This window comes from Chelonia mydas, chromosome 4, assembly GCF_015237465.2.
Source record: "Chelonia mydas isolate rCheMyd1 chromosome 4, rCheMyd1.pri.v2, whole genome shotgun sequence".
NCBI classification, from domain to species: Eukaryota; Metazoa; Chordata; order Testudines; family Cheloniidae; genus Chelonia; species Chelonia mydas.
The window spans coordinates 92,591,316-92,607,175 of record NC_057852.1 but is presented as its reverse complement, the minus strand read 5'-3'; the positions used below and the strand labels follow the sequence as shown (position 1 = coordinate 92,607,175).

Sequence of the window (15,860 nt, the reverse complement as noted above, 5' to 3'; positions counted from 1 at the left end):
CTTTGGCAAAAGTAAATTGTTTAGCTTACCATACGTTAGCAGTGACGCTAGGTCATAAAATGGCATAAAACATACTTTTGCAATAAATAATTTTGTTGAAATTTTGCAGAATGCTGATGAGAAACTGCAAAAAGTCAGTTGATGCCAGTATGGAGTATTTTGTGACAGGCACATCAGCAGATGCTTAATCAAAGAATTGTTATAGTAACCAATTGACATATACGTTAATGAGTTTGATATAATTAATATACTAGTCCATAAATTAGAACAAGGATACCCCAACATTATTAAGGTAAAACAATTAGTTATGGGCAAACGACACTGAACACTCTTATGAATATTCATGACAGTCATCAAACTTACAATAGGTCTGACCATGAAGTAGGCTGACAAAACCTCAATCCAGCAATCATTATTAAGGCTGCGAGTCTGTCACGGAGGTCACGAAAGTCACGGATTCCATGACTTTTCATGACCTCTGTGATTTCTGCAGAAGCTGCACCTGTGGCACCCCGGACCTCCCCCCACAGAGCACCCACAGCCCCCCACCCAAGTTTTAGTCAGGGCGGGTATTTTTAGTAAAAGTCCCGGACAGGTCCCGGGCCCATGAATTTTTCTTTATGGCCCGTGACCTGTCCATGACTTTTACTAAAAATATCAGTGACTAAAACGTAGCCTTAATCATTATGCAAGTCAGAGAGAAGAAAGCTGGTGGTCCACAGGGGTCCTGTCTCAGTAATTCTAGGTCTCCAGAAGAATAGTTGTGAGTATGTGTATGAGATGATACTGGATGTCAAATTAGTACGAATAATGCAATAATGTCATCTGGACTGAAACATTTGTGTGTTAACTAACTTTAGTAATACAAATCTTAAAAGAGCAAAAGATCTTTTCCAACTGTGCATGTCAGGGTTCCCAAATGAACAATAATCCTCATAATACTGGATCTGATCTTTGGACAAGAGCCTATCAAACATCAGTGTGTTAAGTTGTTAATTGGGAATTCTTAAATAATCAATATAATTAATCCACCATCAATAAATCAGACAATACTTGCACCTGAAAGCATGCAGGAAGCCAAAAAGAGATTTGAGCACTGATGCTATGTGCTCTTCTACACAAGAGCAGCTGCATTCTGTATGGCAAAACTGCATTTACCCTACACAGATACTGCAAATACTGCATTTACCCTACACAGATGGTGCAGACACTGCCTCTCTAAGCATCTGCCCCTTCCAACAAGCATCAGAGCTGGTCAGGAATTATACATCAACATGTTTTTTCAACTGAAAATGTGTTTTCCACAATCAGGATGAAAACAAATGCTGAAATATCCGAATTTCCTGGGGGACAGACATTCAGATTTTCAATCAGCTCTAACAGATACCATTCCTGTCTTTGGCAGATCAGATGGCAGAAGATGAGACCACAGAACTCGGTTTGATTAAAAGCAGATGAAATAGAGAATCATCAATATATACATTAAATTGCAGCCAAAAGCATTTCCCAACCTCCACTTCTGACTTCACATACACACTGAAAGTATAAGCAACAAGATGGAAGCTCGTACAGCAGCTGCCACTCAGTAGCTCCTCCTCCTCCTCCTCTTCCCATCCCACTGATAAACTGTGAAAAGGAACTCACGGCTGTTTCTAGCTATCAGCCGAAGGAAGGAGGAATTTCTTAGTGGTTGCAGGTATAGAACCATTACCCAGGCCCCAATGGGGATCGCTGTGGTATCCCTACACTCTTGTTGGCACTGCATGGGATACACTTGTATTCCTCTTCTGGCTCTGTCGGTCTGTTTCTTCACTTCCGCAGTATGCATCCGATGAAGTGAGCTGTAGCTCACGAAAGCTTATGCTCAAATAAATTGGTTAGTCTCTAAGGTGCCACAAGTACTCCTTTTCTTTTTGCGAATACAGACTAACACGGCTGTTACTCTGAAACTTGTATTCCGCTGGCACTCATTGCCACCTTGGATATGGTGAGAAGGAAGAGACAATGGAAACGTGGGAAGAAAGGAGCAAAGGGAGCAGGGGGAGGAACAAAAGCCAAAAAGTCCCGGGATTTGGTAAGACAAGTGGGAGTAAAGAAGATCCAAGCAGCCATAGGTTATACGAAAGGGAGTCAAGGAGGTTAGAGGAAGAGACAGGAGCCAAGGAGCTACAAATAAAAAATAGCAGCCAAGTGGACACAAACGGAAAGAGACCAGGCAAGGAGAGACAGGACGAGGTGGAGATATGGAGCCACAGCAGTGAGAAGTGGAACCAAGGAGAGAGGTTATAGGATGGAGAGGGAGAACTTGGAGCAACAAGGCGAATGATAGGGAGCTAAGGGGAGGGGTGGGGCCATTATGCCTTTATGGGACTGCTTCTACAGTTTGTCCAGTGCCCCCAAAATTCTAGATTCAGTCCTGACCGTCACCCTGGTTAAGCACTTACAGCAGTTCTTTTCATCCACCTTGTCAGGACAATCCGGAAAGCCGTCACAGATCATGGCATGCTGGATACACAGCTTGTTCGATGGACATTCCCAAAGTCCCCTTTCTCTACAACCTGGACATAGAGAACAAGAGCTTTGAGATATTCCATTTTAACATTTACTTGCAATTAGAGCTGTGTGAATGGCTGATTTTTCGGTTAGCTTGTAGTTCTGAGAAACAGGGAAAAAAACTGGTTCAGGTCAAATTGAAACAAATTTTTCAAAATTTTAGGTGAATTACAAAGTTGGAAAAAAATGGTTTCGGGTGAAACTAAACATTTTGTTCAACCTGAAACTTGTATTGTCATTGGGTCAAAAAGAGAAAGCAAGTGAGAATGACTCTGTAACCCAGTGGTTAGGGCACTCAGCTGGGATGGGGAACCCTTGGGTTCCGGTTTCTGCTCCAATGACTCTTCAAGAATTTTATACAAAGTAGAACAGGCTCAACAGGACAAACTGAGAGAGAGAAAAGGAGTACTTCTGGCACCTTAGAGACTAACCAATTTATTTGAGCATAAGCTTTCGTGAGCTACAGCTCACTTCATCGGATGCATCCGATGAAGTGAGCTGTAGCTCACGAAAGCTTATGCTCAAATAAATTGGTTAGTCTCTAAGGTGCCACAAGTCCTCCTTTTCTTTTTGCGAATACAGACTAACACGGCTGTTACTCTGAAACCTGAGAGAGAGAGAGTTACTCCAGAATACCATTTAGCTGGGTAGCATGGGCACTCCCAGGAGACCAGGGTTCAAGTCCCCGCTCCAGAGTAGTAATTCAAACTTGGGTCTCCCAGATGAGTGCTGTAACCACTGAGCTAAAAGCTATAAGGAGACCACCTCCTCCTCCTGTTCTGTGAATAGATGCAGAAGGAGATTCAGGCACCAGACCCCAAAAATCTAAATGTTCCATTTTGATGTCAAAACAAATCACTTTGACATTTCCAAACATTTTTCTTTTTTCACATTAACCAAAAACACCTGCTGAAATCTACACGAATTCATGAAGTTTTGAATGTTGCCGCAGATCTACTTGCAAAAAGGTGTTTTTTTCCTTAATGTTTCTGAAAAATTCAAGGTATGTTCAATTTTCAATATATATTTTAAAGAGTATCAAAAATAATTACTAATGAGGGAACAGAAGCAAGATTGTCAAAGTAAACACTTATTCAAATGGGCATGAAATATACAATATTCCATTGTTCTTTCTGACCAATTACACTTACCTTATCCTTTGCTTACACTATATCCATCAAGTTAGGTCCTAACTCAGGAAAACATCCCTACCAAACTATTTCTGATATACATTACAAAGGATATGTGAATAGTTCTCATCCTGGATGCTGCACAATTTAATTTAAAAGTAAAGGGGCTATGTTCAAAATATCAACATTTAGCATACTCGTCTTTCAAAAATGGAAATACTGTGAACTTGTTTCTTTTGGTAATCTCCATTAAATACCATGGAATATTTTTTCTTGCAATATTGATGTAAAAAGAGGCAGAGAACAGACTGAGAGGTGGAGAGGAGCTAGCCATATTGGGCATAAGTACAATGTTTCCTTGTTTGCAGTAATCTAATATTTTACCACTGCATCGAGTGGTTACACAGATTCACCCTTGCCAACTATATGCATCTACCTGAAAATTCATTATTATGCAGCTAACACAGCCATTGTCTCCTCCAAATGACATTAATCAGTTGCACTGGCTTCATAAAAAAATCAAGATGAACTCTTGTAAAACTGGGTCAGAGTTTTTTGATAGTAGGTTCCTAGTTTGTCAAATGGAGGAAATTAAGAATGGCATAATGTAGGTTCATAAAACATCTAGCTTTCCAATTTTACCTTTACAGTTTTCTGTAAATAATTATTAAAGCATCTCACTCTAACGTCAGAGTTTGGAAACAGTTTACTCTGATGAAGAAATGTCCTCATGCATCACTGACACAATAGTAACACAGGAGGCCATAATAATACATGATAAATAGAATTCCCTTGATTTTACTCTACTAATATTTATTTAAAATAGATGGATTTGTGGCTGCCTTGTTTAATCCATTCTATAGCTGATCACATTGGCTTTTATACTTAAAACTTAATCCAAGGTCAGATTCAGGTGACTGGCCCATGTGATCAAAACAAAAAATAAACAAACCTCTGTTCTGTGAGTTCGCTATGGTACGAATGGCTTGGACAGTATAGTACTATTAAACTTTTCTTGGGGCTGGAGCTCATGTAGTGCACTAGTTCAGCAAAGGATAGCAGTTACTAAGTTAGCAAAAGGAAATGTAGCTTACACAGGGTCTATTTCCAAGGTGAACACATTTATGACTGTGAGTGTGAGAAAAGTCAGCTCACATGACTATAGAAATAATTTGTTTGGGTTCCTCCATCAGTAATTGTAATGTAGTATACTGAATGCACACAGTACTCCACTTCATTTACATCTTATTTAATAAGCCACATTAGAACTGTTACGAGTTGTACACAGAGGAATAATTGGCCTTCCTGAGAGGTCACGCATTACTGGGGGAGAATAAGCAATACTATGATGAACAAGTTTCAGGAATGAGAACTTGCAGCTGTATCTTGTCCAGTCTCCAGGCAGCCTATGAGCACAGGTGAGCAACAGCAGGTCCACCTGATAGGCCACTTGCCTGACTGGCTGAGGAAGTCAGCAAGTCTATTTTTAAGTCCCACAGCAACAAATGATCACTGGCTCCTCAATGCACGCATCCACATCTGCTATCTTTTCTGTGCCTGCCCTGCTCCTAGTCTCACTCCAGCCTTGCTCCTGCCTTGTTCCCAGCCTTGCTCCTGTCCTGCCCAGTCCATTCCAGACCCACTAGACCTGACCACCCATGTCCCAGTTCATGACAACAAGAATGAGGCATTATTAATTTATCTTCATTTTCTCATATTTAAACACCTTGGTGCTGACAGTTATCAATTGTTGAAATGATTCCAGATGGGCCAAGGAGGCAATGGTGAGAGCCAGGTTATCATGCTCTGTGTTTTGCTCAGTTTAGGTTACAGATTCTATCCCAAAAATCAGAGCTAACATTTGGGTTGAAGGTGCCAATATCTCAGAAGTCGATTTTGTGAGATTCCTGCATGCTCTTCCTCTGGTTGAATTCCCTTCTAAGTTACAGAAGTCCAGGTTAGGACACATGTGTGTGAGTTACACTTCCCTGTACCAGAGGAGTGGTTATGCATCCCTGTCCCATACAGGGCTTTTGTATCTTAGGAATATGTTCAAGGTCAAATTCAGAGTCTTTGTCTTCATTTTAAAGGCACTTAATGGTCTAGGCGCAGGAGACCTAAAAGATTGCCTGAAACTCCAAGATTGGGCCTATGGTTGGTATGTGGCTACTCAATGCACACACCCACATCTGTGATCTCTCCTGTCCCTGCCCTGCTCCTCGGGACAATAGAGTTATCCACTGCAAGGATAAAGCTCATCTGTGCAGTGATTAGAGCTTTCTTGGGTGCCAGTGCAAGGCTGCGAAATGAACTCTCACAGGTTCTAATAACCATCTCAAATATCATCACTTTCCATTCCAAATACAAGGTGCAGCTCTTTGACCATGCCTTCCTAATAAATACATATAGCATAGCAGACATACATTGAATGCTAATTTTCCCATTGAGGGGGAAAAGGGAGGTAAATGCTAGTCACATTGCTTAATGTACTTTTGGAAGGCACTCAGACAGTATGATGGTGAGGGGAGATCTAAGAACCTGAATAGAACAGAATAGGTGACTTTAGCCTAAGAATCTAAGGGCTAGTCTGGACAAACAGTTAGTGCATGACAAGCTGGGCCATAAACCTACCGTGCACTAGAGTGCTGTGTGGTAACTGTGTGGGACCCTGCTGCTGCACAATAAAAATTCCGTAGAGCACTTTGATCTACTCCACTTTGAAATGGGAGTAAGTCAATGCACACTAAGGAACTTTTAGTGCAGCGTAGCAGAGTCCACATGGACAGCTAGTATACAATCCACTAGTGCTCTGTAAGTTTACACCCCAACTTCTCATGCACTTACTGTTAGACAGGCCCAAAGTTATGCATCAGTCTGACTAATCATTTACCACTAACTAAATATTTGTTCACTGTTGCCCTTGATTACTTTTAAAATGTTTACAATGTTTTACTGTCAAGTGTCCTATGACTCCTGAGGACACTACATAAATGCATTAACATTGTTTATCTTTGAATGGAACAGAGGCACCCGTTAGAACAGAAGTTCAGTGTGTATATTTCAATGACTCCAGCCATGGACATACAAACTATTTTTGCAGCAGAAGATTGTGAGTTCTATTCTGCATGCCAAATGTGTCGTTTTTGATTAGCATCTGTACAATAAGGATTTTGTTATAACATGAATTTCTTAATGTTTTATGGAAAACATGTCTGTATTTATACAATTCCCATGTCAAATCCTGCTTTTGATGGGAGAAGGGGATTCACGCACTATCTCACCTTTGTTCTCCTTAAAGTTATGTGTTAACTCATTGTCACTGGTACAGTCATTGTGCAATTCTTATTACTCGAGTCCTTAAAATTAAATACCAGGACTTTTTGACCCCAGCTAAAATACTACAGTGAGAACTAGAGCTGCAGCAAACTGTAAAAGACAAAGTGCTGATTTTGAAGGTTACGCTCCTTCACATTCACAATACTCCTGTTTGCCACCTTTTTGCTATCTACTTGCTATCCCCAGTGGAGTAATGAAACTCTCAGAGCTAGAGCAAAAGCTGACAGAGCTGGCTCCTAAGACAACCAAGCAAACCATCCAACCACAGAAGGCATGTCAGAGCAGGGAAGGGCACAAAGGGAGAGGGCACAGCTGGCACTGAGCACAGCTCTGTTCTGCCAATTTTAAATTTGCAGGTGGACTCTTACGCGTAGCCTAAGGGCCGTTCTAACTTACACTCGAGGCAGGACAGCTTGAGAATGAAGGAACTGTAAATGGCCCCCTTCATCCTGTGATGTGCAGATCTTGTCACAGGACATCAATGGACATAGTCAGTCTGGTTGTCCTAACACAGTATCCGCTACTATGCCTACTGTTTATGGCATCTAAAATATACATTCTTTAAATACAGCTTGGTGAACTAATGGTACAAAAATCAGTGTGTTCTTTTCTTAAAAAACTAAATCCAATATATTCTGAGCTAGTCATTTACACAGGGAAAGTTCAATGATCTCTGAGTTTGTCCTACACACAAAGAATATGAATGAGCTAGAGAGAGCAACTTCTAGAGCTCTAAAAGCACTGGCTGTTCTTCAGTAACAACATTACCCGTAGTCAATGAAATGTCACTCTGACAGCTGTAATTTTCTAGCAGATGCAGCCTTCCATATTTATAGAAGCTGATAAGAATTCCGTTGATTGCTAGCGACATTTTGTCTAGACTAAAAAGAGAGAGATCTACTTAAGAAATTTGTTTTATGTATCAGAGCAATATTTCAGACCTTAAAGTCAAGGAGTATAAAATGAGTCTAAAAGATAGTTCGCTATTAGTGTTCTTGGGAGTTAAAAGCAAGTGTCAATGACAATAATTTTGAAGGAAGGGCAACCAAAACAATTGTTAATTAACTAGAATTGTTTTCCAGGGGATTTGCTCATTGTTGCTCAGCCAAAGCACTTTCTCTACATTTAAGCGGTAAGAGCGGCTTTTCACCATGAAAGAACTTTGGAATGAAACTGAAAATAAAGTTTGTAGTTACATGTGATATTCTTGAGCCTACTGCTGGAGGCTCACAGCTGAAAACTGACATCATTCCTGACACTTCCAGTGTCGGAGCCCATTGCAGTAAGGGAAACTAGACTACAATAAGGTCTCCAGCCTGTGTTCAGCACATCATAAAAAGAATGTTGACATGTAAACATTTAAAATTGTAATTGAATATTCAGGGCCTGATTTTCAGCACTCATTCCTTTTTTACCCCAGTATAACTCCATCAGTATCAATAGAGCAATACAATGGGGAATTGAGCCTGCACAACTAAAGATTTCCTCCTAAATGATAAACTAATATTCAAACAGTCTGGAAGTTGGCTTACCAGGGCTCCCACACTTTCAGTGTCACAAATGATGTTGATATTCAGCAAGCAGGATGTGGCCTGTACTAATTTGACAATCAATCATTAAAAATTCAATATTCAAATACATTTCACAGCTTTTTCTTGAGGAAAAGGGGCTTATCTTTTGAACTTTCAGACTGTGGCCTGAACAAAATGATGGAGAGCAACTGTTATGTACTCTGATACTCCAGCAGCTTTCCATTCAATCAACTGACTCATTTCGTTTATTTACCACAGTTGTCCTCGTCACTATCATCTTCACAGTCAGCCTGGCCATCACATCTTCTGGAGGCCAAGACACACCTCCCAGAACGGCACTTGAAGTGACTGGGTGAGCACTCTGTCAATGTCAGAAAACATAACACTTTCAGCAAACTGGAAAGCATTAATTATCACATAGTACTCTTTATTTATTACGATTATTAATCATTGTGACTTAGTAAAAAGGGTAGAAGACAGGAACACGAACTCTATGAGATACTAAGTTGGAACTATACAGAAATGGAAACTATCCTTGACAAATATACGGAGGATGGAGTGGGTCTGAGTACCCATCACTACTTTCCCACATACTGCCACTCTCAAGTTTCAAAGCCTCACAACATTATTAGCAGATATTGTTTAGGTTGAGGGCACCACTTTTCTAGTTATATTGTCCACTGATGTTGTCTTGAACAGATAGAGGTAAACCATTCAGTGTGTTGATTTTATAACAGATAACAATATTTAGCAATTACATAGCCTTTTTTAAAAATTCAGAGTCCTTAATAAGTATTCACCAATTAATCCTCACATCACAATGGCCAGAAAGGATTTTCAGAAGTGCCTTAGGGAAAAAAAGTCCCATTGAAAGTCAAAGTTGACTTTTGCTCCTAAGTCACTTAGGGCTAGATTCACAAAAGGATTTAGGTGCCTAAGTCCAACATTAGGTGCAATTCAGATCCTTAAAACCCCTGCTCAGCTGCTGCCTAACTCTGGAGCCACCTAAAGTCCCTAGGCAGCTGAGTTTCCATCATTTAACTCCCAAGGCACCTAGGTTTCCACCAGTGAATATGCACACAATTGCCTCAGTCTAGGCAGCTGGGCTCCTATCTCTTGCCTAAGCCCCAGTGGGATCCTCAAACAAGGGCTTCCACTGCCTATCTTTCTGTGAACCCAATCCAGTAGAACTTCTCAGAGCACTCTTATACACATACAAAGCCTGGAAAGCCAGTGGCCTGCGTTATACCCTTTAGTCCATTGGTTAAGGTACTTGCCCAGGATGTGACTAGTTACATTCCCTCCTCTGCCTCATGGGATTTGAATTTGGGTTTCCTACCTCTCTGGTGAGTGCTGTTACCACTGGACCATGGGATATTTTGGTGTAGGGCTCTCTCAGGGCCTTTTGTTGAAGTTGTTCCATTGTTTGTAAATAAATATACATTGGGTCAGAGAGACTGAGAATAACTCTGTAGAGAATGACAGGTTTCAGAGTAGCAGCCGTGTTAGTCTGTATTTGCAAAAAGAAAAGGAGTACTTGTGGCACCTTAGAGATTAACAAATTTATTTGAGCATAAGCTTTTGTGAGCTACAGCTCACTTCATCGGATGCATTCAGTGGAAGATGCATCCGATGAAGTAAGCTGTAGCTCACAAAAGCTTTTATGCTCAAATAAATTTGTTAATCTCTAAGGTGCCACAAGTACTCCTTTTCTTTCTGTAGAGAATGTGTGAGAATCCCAAGCAGAGATAAATGCCTCTTTCCAGCCCAGATATAGATGCCTAACGTCTCAAGAGGGGAGGGATTTAAGCCATACCACTGTCCTCAGCATTTTCCATTGGTTAGATTATGCAGCTACCCGATCAGCATGCCAGGTTTTGTGGATTGCATTCTTAGGTATCTAACTCTCCCAGGCATTGTATGAGGGGCCTAACTACCTAGCCTGGGGCTGTGGATTCCATTGGGTGGCTAGGTATGTACAAGTTAGACATTGCAATAACTAAGTCCTAGACCTTCAAAGGAATTTTGAAATCCCTTTGAGGATCTGGGCCCTAACCCTTAGGTGTTTTTGAAAATCCACGCATTTTACAGCTGGGGAACTTTGACTCCTCCCAACTCCCTATCAATGACATCCAGTCCCTCTATTTTCTACTTCCTTTTTCTACAAGTTCTCTAGGGTATTTAATACAATACAGTTTCTTATGTACTTTTTATATCTAACTTTTAAGGTGCTATATGAGAAAAAGTTACAAATAAAATTCATGACCTTAAAAAAACAGCAATGTTTTCCACTTTCTTTTAAACAAAAAGAATTGTGTTTACTACCACTGCGTGGGGATAAAGTCTGCTACGAATAAATTCGTTTGAGTTCACTGGGCACGCCATCTTGGAGCAGTTTATTCTTGGATTCATCACATTATGTAAGGTTTTGGGGGGCTTAAATGATTCAATACTGTAATGTTTTTGACAGCTATAGTTTAAGTGGGCAAATCACCTATATTTTGTAATCATTGATAGGGCTCTGTGTCTGTCATGGAGGTTGTAGAAGTCATGGATTGCGTGACTTTCTGAGACCTCTGTGACTTCCGCAGCGGCCAGTGTGGCTGACCCCAGCGATGCCCAAGCAGCTGGCTCAGGGGCTACCTGTTCAGGTGGCCCTGGGGACAGCCACACCAGCCGCTGCTGGAGCAGCTCTTCAGCCAGCCGCTCATGCAGCCCTGCAGCCAGCTGTAACATTTGTTGCTGGCCCTGGACAGTGGTCCCCGGGGTGGCCGGAGAAGTGGCCCCTTGGGGTGCCCTCCCCCTGCAGCCGTGCCCACCCCACAGCGGCGCCCCCCTGCAGCGGCCTCCCCAAGATTTAGTCAGGGGTATTTATAGTATAAGTCATGGACAGGTCACAGGCTGTGAATTTTTGTTTACTGCCCGTGACCTGTCCATGACTACTTACTAAAAATACCCAAAAGTCTAACTTCTTTTGCTGTAGTGTCCTTCTGAAATATTTATTATAGTATTTTAAACTTTCCAAGAGGCTTGTTTTTCTAACTAACACTGGCAGCTGGTGCAAATCTTTCATTAAACAAATGTGAAATACTAGCAATGAGTCAGCCTAAGGACAACTTTGATAACATTGCTTTACTAAGCAATTAGGCTACTTATAAAGGAGTAACTAACAGTATAAATTTCTCTTTTGATTTGTTCTACAAAGGTGTCTAATTCATACTGTCAGTGACAAGATAATAAATGGACAGCCAGGTAGTCAGCACAGTAGCCACATTCTATTTTACTAATTTAACTGAGATGTTCCTGAAAGGGACTTTAAAGGAGATGCTGAATAAAATGTGTGCACCCAATTTAACTCTGAAAACATCTCACAACTGTTTTTAAAAATTCATTTAAAAATGTATCCAATTACATCCTACCACCCAAAACCAAAGTTTTTACTCCACACAGAGGAGGGATGGAAGTTAATTTATACGCTGCAGATTAACACCGCATTATTTTTCCTACAACTTGGGATTTTCATTAGGATCCCTTGCACCAGAAGTTTGATTTTATTTCCTCTATATAGAGAATGGGTGATTTTATTTCCTCTATATAGAGAATGGGTGATTATTTTCCCCCCACCAGATTGCTGCAGGGCATAGCTTAAGGCTAAATTTACTCCTATGTCTTCTAACTTCTCATAATAACTATTTTATTATTATTACATGATTTATGCATATCTTTCATGGTGATTTGGGCACACAGACATTGGTGCAGAGTGTGGAGCACAGGAAGTAATATGTTCTCACTGACAGTCTTCTGAGTGGACCAGGACAGTCATATTCTGCACTAACCAGGCCAATCCAGGTAGGGCATGTTGCATTAGCCTAGCCTAGAGATAACAAAGGTGTATACAAATGGAGTTTGGTCGGCACTGTGAAGGTATAACAAAAAGGTGGATTTGCTCACTAATGCAATCTCAGAATCCAAGAAGCAACAAAGGCTTTTGTAAGGTCTCCCAATTGTGAACCAATGTGGTGATCTGCAGTTAAACACCTTTGATGCAGCTATATCCTTTGCTGAACCCTCAAATACTTCCCTTTTTCCACTCAGCATCATATCTTTCTTATCTAGTTTGATTGTAAAACAACTGGCTTTCATCTGTGATCCAATCTCAATCAGACACCAGGAGACTGTGGAGACATCTACATCTTAGTCAAATGAAAGGGAGATTAAAGAGTTGAGGGTCATAAGCATATTGCTGATACTCTAGCTCATGTCACCTCACTATCACAGCAATGAGTAAAGACTCTGATAAAAAATGAAAGGCGGGACAGAGTTGCCCCACTCCACAGCTGAGGCCCTTCAGTTAGGAGGAGCAACTGTACAACACCAGCCTCCCTCTCTTTATAGGGAATAAGCAGAATCATTTAAAGGCAATTCCATTCATGTGTTCCAGACCCCTGATTTGCATCAACAGTATTTGATGAGCAATAGTATGGATGGGTTCAAGAAATCTGAGGTTGTCAGACGTTGTTGAAGTTGGCCTGATACTCCTTTCAGACCTTCCCCCAAAAGGAGAAAGAGAGCAGACAGTAGTTAGCAAGGACACTAACATCTGTAGAATTGGTTTCTTAAGCAAAGACTGGATCACAGCTTGTTTGTTTAGCATTGCCAAGATCTTGGCTTTCCCTTAGATAAATAGTAATGCTACACAGCAGCAGGTTGGCAGGTCTGAAGGTAACTGGGCTCATGTGCAAATACAGGCAAGTGGGAGGTGTTTTGTTTACCCACACTTGAGATGTGTGGGTAATCAGAATGAGGGTAATTTTGTCCTTCCCTAGAATGAAAGCTCTTCAATTTCTTAACAAAACTTTCTCCTAGATGTAAATAGATAATATGTAGTTGGAAGAAACAGGAATTCTCCCAAATCTGATTTTGAATCATTTGTATAGTATATTAGCCATACTGAGAGTTTAATTCACCTACTTTGCATAATATAATTTAAAGAGGGTGTATTAAAGTATGAAATGGGATCACTAACTTACAGCAAGCTACAAATTTATATTCAATATCCAGTTATAAATATTCTAACTAGTAACCTTCCACATCCTCATCAGGTGTTAGGCAGGTTCGGTTGTCTGAGTTTTCTTCTGGGAACTGAATGCAGTCTGTGTCTTCTGGCCACTGCAGGCCCACAATTCCAAGCACAGATTCACAGCGTTCTTTGGAATGCTCACACAGCACCCTGGAGGGATGAATTGGAGAGGGTGAGTAAAGACATAGGGTGGAAAAACATGTCATGATGGGTTACAGACTATTGCTGGAAACTCGCACTCCTAGTTGAGGATTTGAAGATGGAAAAAAAAAATAAGCTGTTAATCTTCCTTATATGAAAGAAAGCTTTTTTTTTACAGGCATTTAACTTTCCTTAGACTAAAGAAAATATATTAAAATGTTTCATCACTGCTGAGATTTTTGTTAAGAAAATTATGGTAAGCAAACTATTGCCTGAGTCATACCATAAAAGTCACAATAGCAATTGTAAAGTTTCTTACAAACAACCTTTGCTCAGATGGAAATGACAGAGGAAACATTCTTAAAGCAAAAGATACTAAACTCCATTCTATGCAGAGAGATCAGGGAAAGATATTATTCTAATAGAAATTTTTAAATGAATCAGTATAACAATACTAATGTTTCACAGCTACACTAAGACCGGCCTCCTGAAGGATGCCAAAGCACTTCACAAAAAGCATACAAACTGCACCAATGAAATACTGTCTCTTATGATGTGGAGGGCAGCAGCCATACCACACTGCATAACAACTAGCAGGGAAAAGAAAATTTTGGCCAGGGACACTGGATCATATGCCTTATCTAACAAAGAAGTGCCATAGGAACTTTTAATGTTCATAGAGAACAGGCAGGTTCTAGATTTTTAAGGTCTCTTCTCAGAGACCCACACACAGGGTGTAGTACACTATGTACCGCACAGATGGTTATAGGGCTGAGTCAATCCTGCATGTATTTGAACCTGTGATTCCAGGCAGTCTAGGGATTTAAAACCTGGAAAACAAAAGAGCAAAAGACTTCAGTGAATTTCGTAAAATTAAGATGGTTTGAGACCATGTGACCTAGTTTTGAGGGTGTGGTCACTTTAACCATCAACATTTGTATCAGGCCTATAGAGGCAAAAAAACTGTGTTGATTTTGAATATTTATTTTCCATCATAGAAACATAGGAACTGCCATAGCAGATCAGATCAATAGTCCATCTAGACTAGTATCCTGTCTCTCAGAATGGCCAGTACCAAATACTTCAATTGCATGGAAAGAAAACCCATAATTGGAAATTTTGTAATAACTTGTCTATGGGCAAAGCTTCCTCCTAACCACAGGCAATTATTGATTGGCTTATGTCCTGTATCAGGGGCTGATATGCCTATAATTTTTTATTCTATCCGAGTAACTGCAGATGATATTCTTATATTCATGGAATGGTCCAGTCCTTTTTTGAATCTTACAAAGGTCTTTGTTCCAATTATATCTTTTTTCAGTGAGTGCCACCGGTTAATTGTGTATTGTGTAAAAAAGTGTTTTGTTTTATTAGTTGTAAATGTTGCCTTCCAACTTCAGTGAATGTACCGTTAGTACTTATATTATGAGAAAAGTTTTGAACAGGAGGGTCCAATTTATCTTCTCAATATTTTGTGTGCTTCTGTCACGTCACCTTTAATTTGCCTCTTCTCAATACTAAGCAGCGCTGATCTTTTTAATTTTGGCTCATATATGGAAGTCATTCCATGCTACTAATCATTTTCATGGTCTTTCTCTGGACCTCTTCTCCTTCTGCTGTCACTTTTCAAAAGGAGTGACCTAAACTTAACATGCTGTTTAAACCAAGGTCATACATACTGTACCAACAATGCATACAATGACATCATAATATTTTCAGTATTATTCTAAAATTTAATTTGGTTTTGTGGGGAGGGGGGAGGTTAAAAAAATAAGATTCATTTTTGTTTCTTTGCCTGAATGATCAACCCTTCATTTAAATAGTAAGAATGGAGTATGTATGTATTGTAGAGGTGTGTGTGTGTACCCTGCATTCTGCAGAGAAAAGCTGCAAAATCAGTTGCCTGTGTGGCAAGTGCTGGAAACTAGAGTGGATAACGGCAGTTGCCCTTTGCCTTTGCAAAAGGTATCTGCATATTCTTTTCAGTTAGCCACAGAAAACCATTCAGTTATTTTACTTGTGACTGTAACAAGATTCACTTAGAATGAGAACAGACTGAACTCTATTTCTGTGCCCAATTGAAATGAG

The 15,860-nt window shown here is 40.3% G+C and overlaps 1 protein-coding gene across 2 annotated transcripts in view; it reads right to left on the bottom strand.

Moving 5' to 3' along the window:
• Positions 1 to 15,860, bottom strand: part of CORIN (corin, serine peptidase) — a 308,207-nt gene that overhangs the window by 53,601 nt on the left and 238,746 nt on the right. For both annotated transcript variants that reach the window (XM_007071024.4, XM_043544404.1), the window contains exons 12-14: positions 13,636 to 13,781; positions 8,805 to 8,912; positions 2,445 to 2,558 (exon numbers count right to left, since the gene is read on the bottom strand). In XM_007071024.4, the coding sequence (XP_007071086.3) occupies positions 2,445 to 2,558; positions 8,805 to 8,912; positions 13,636 to 13,781 (368 nt within the window). The remainder of the gene's footprint in view (positions 1 to 2,444; positions 2,559 to 8,804; positions 8,913 to 13,635; positions 13,782 to 15,860) is intronic.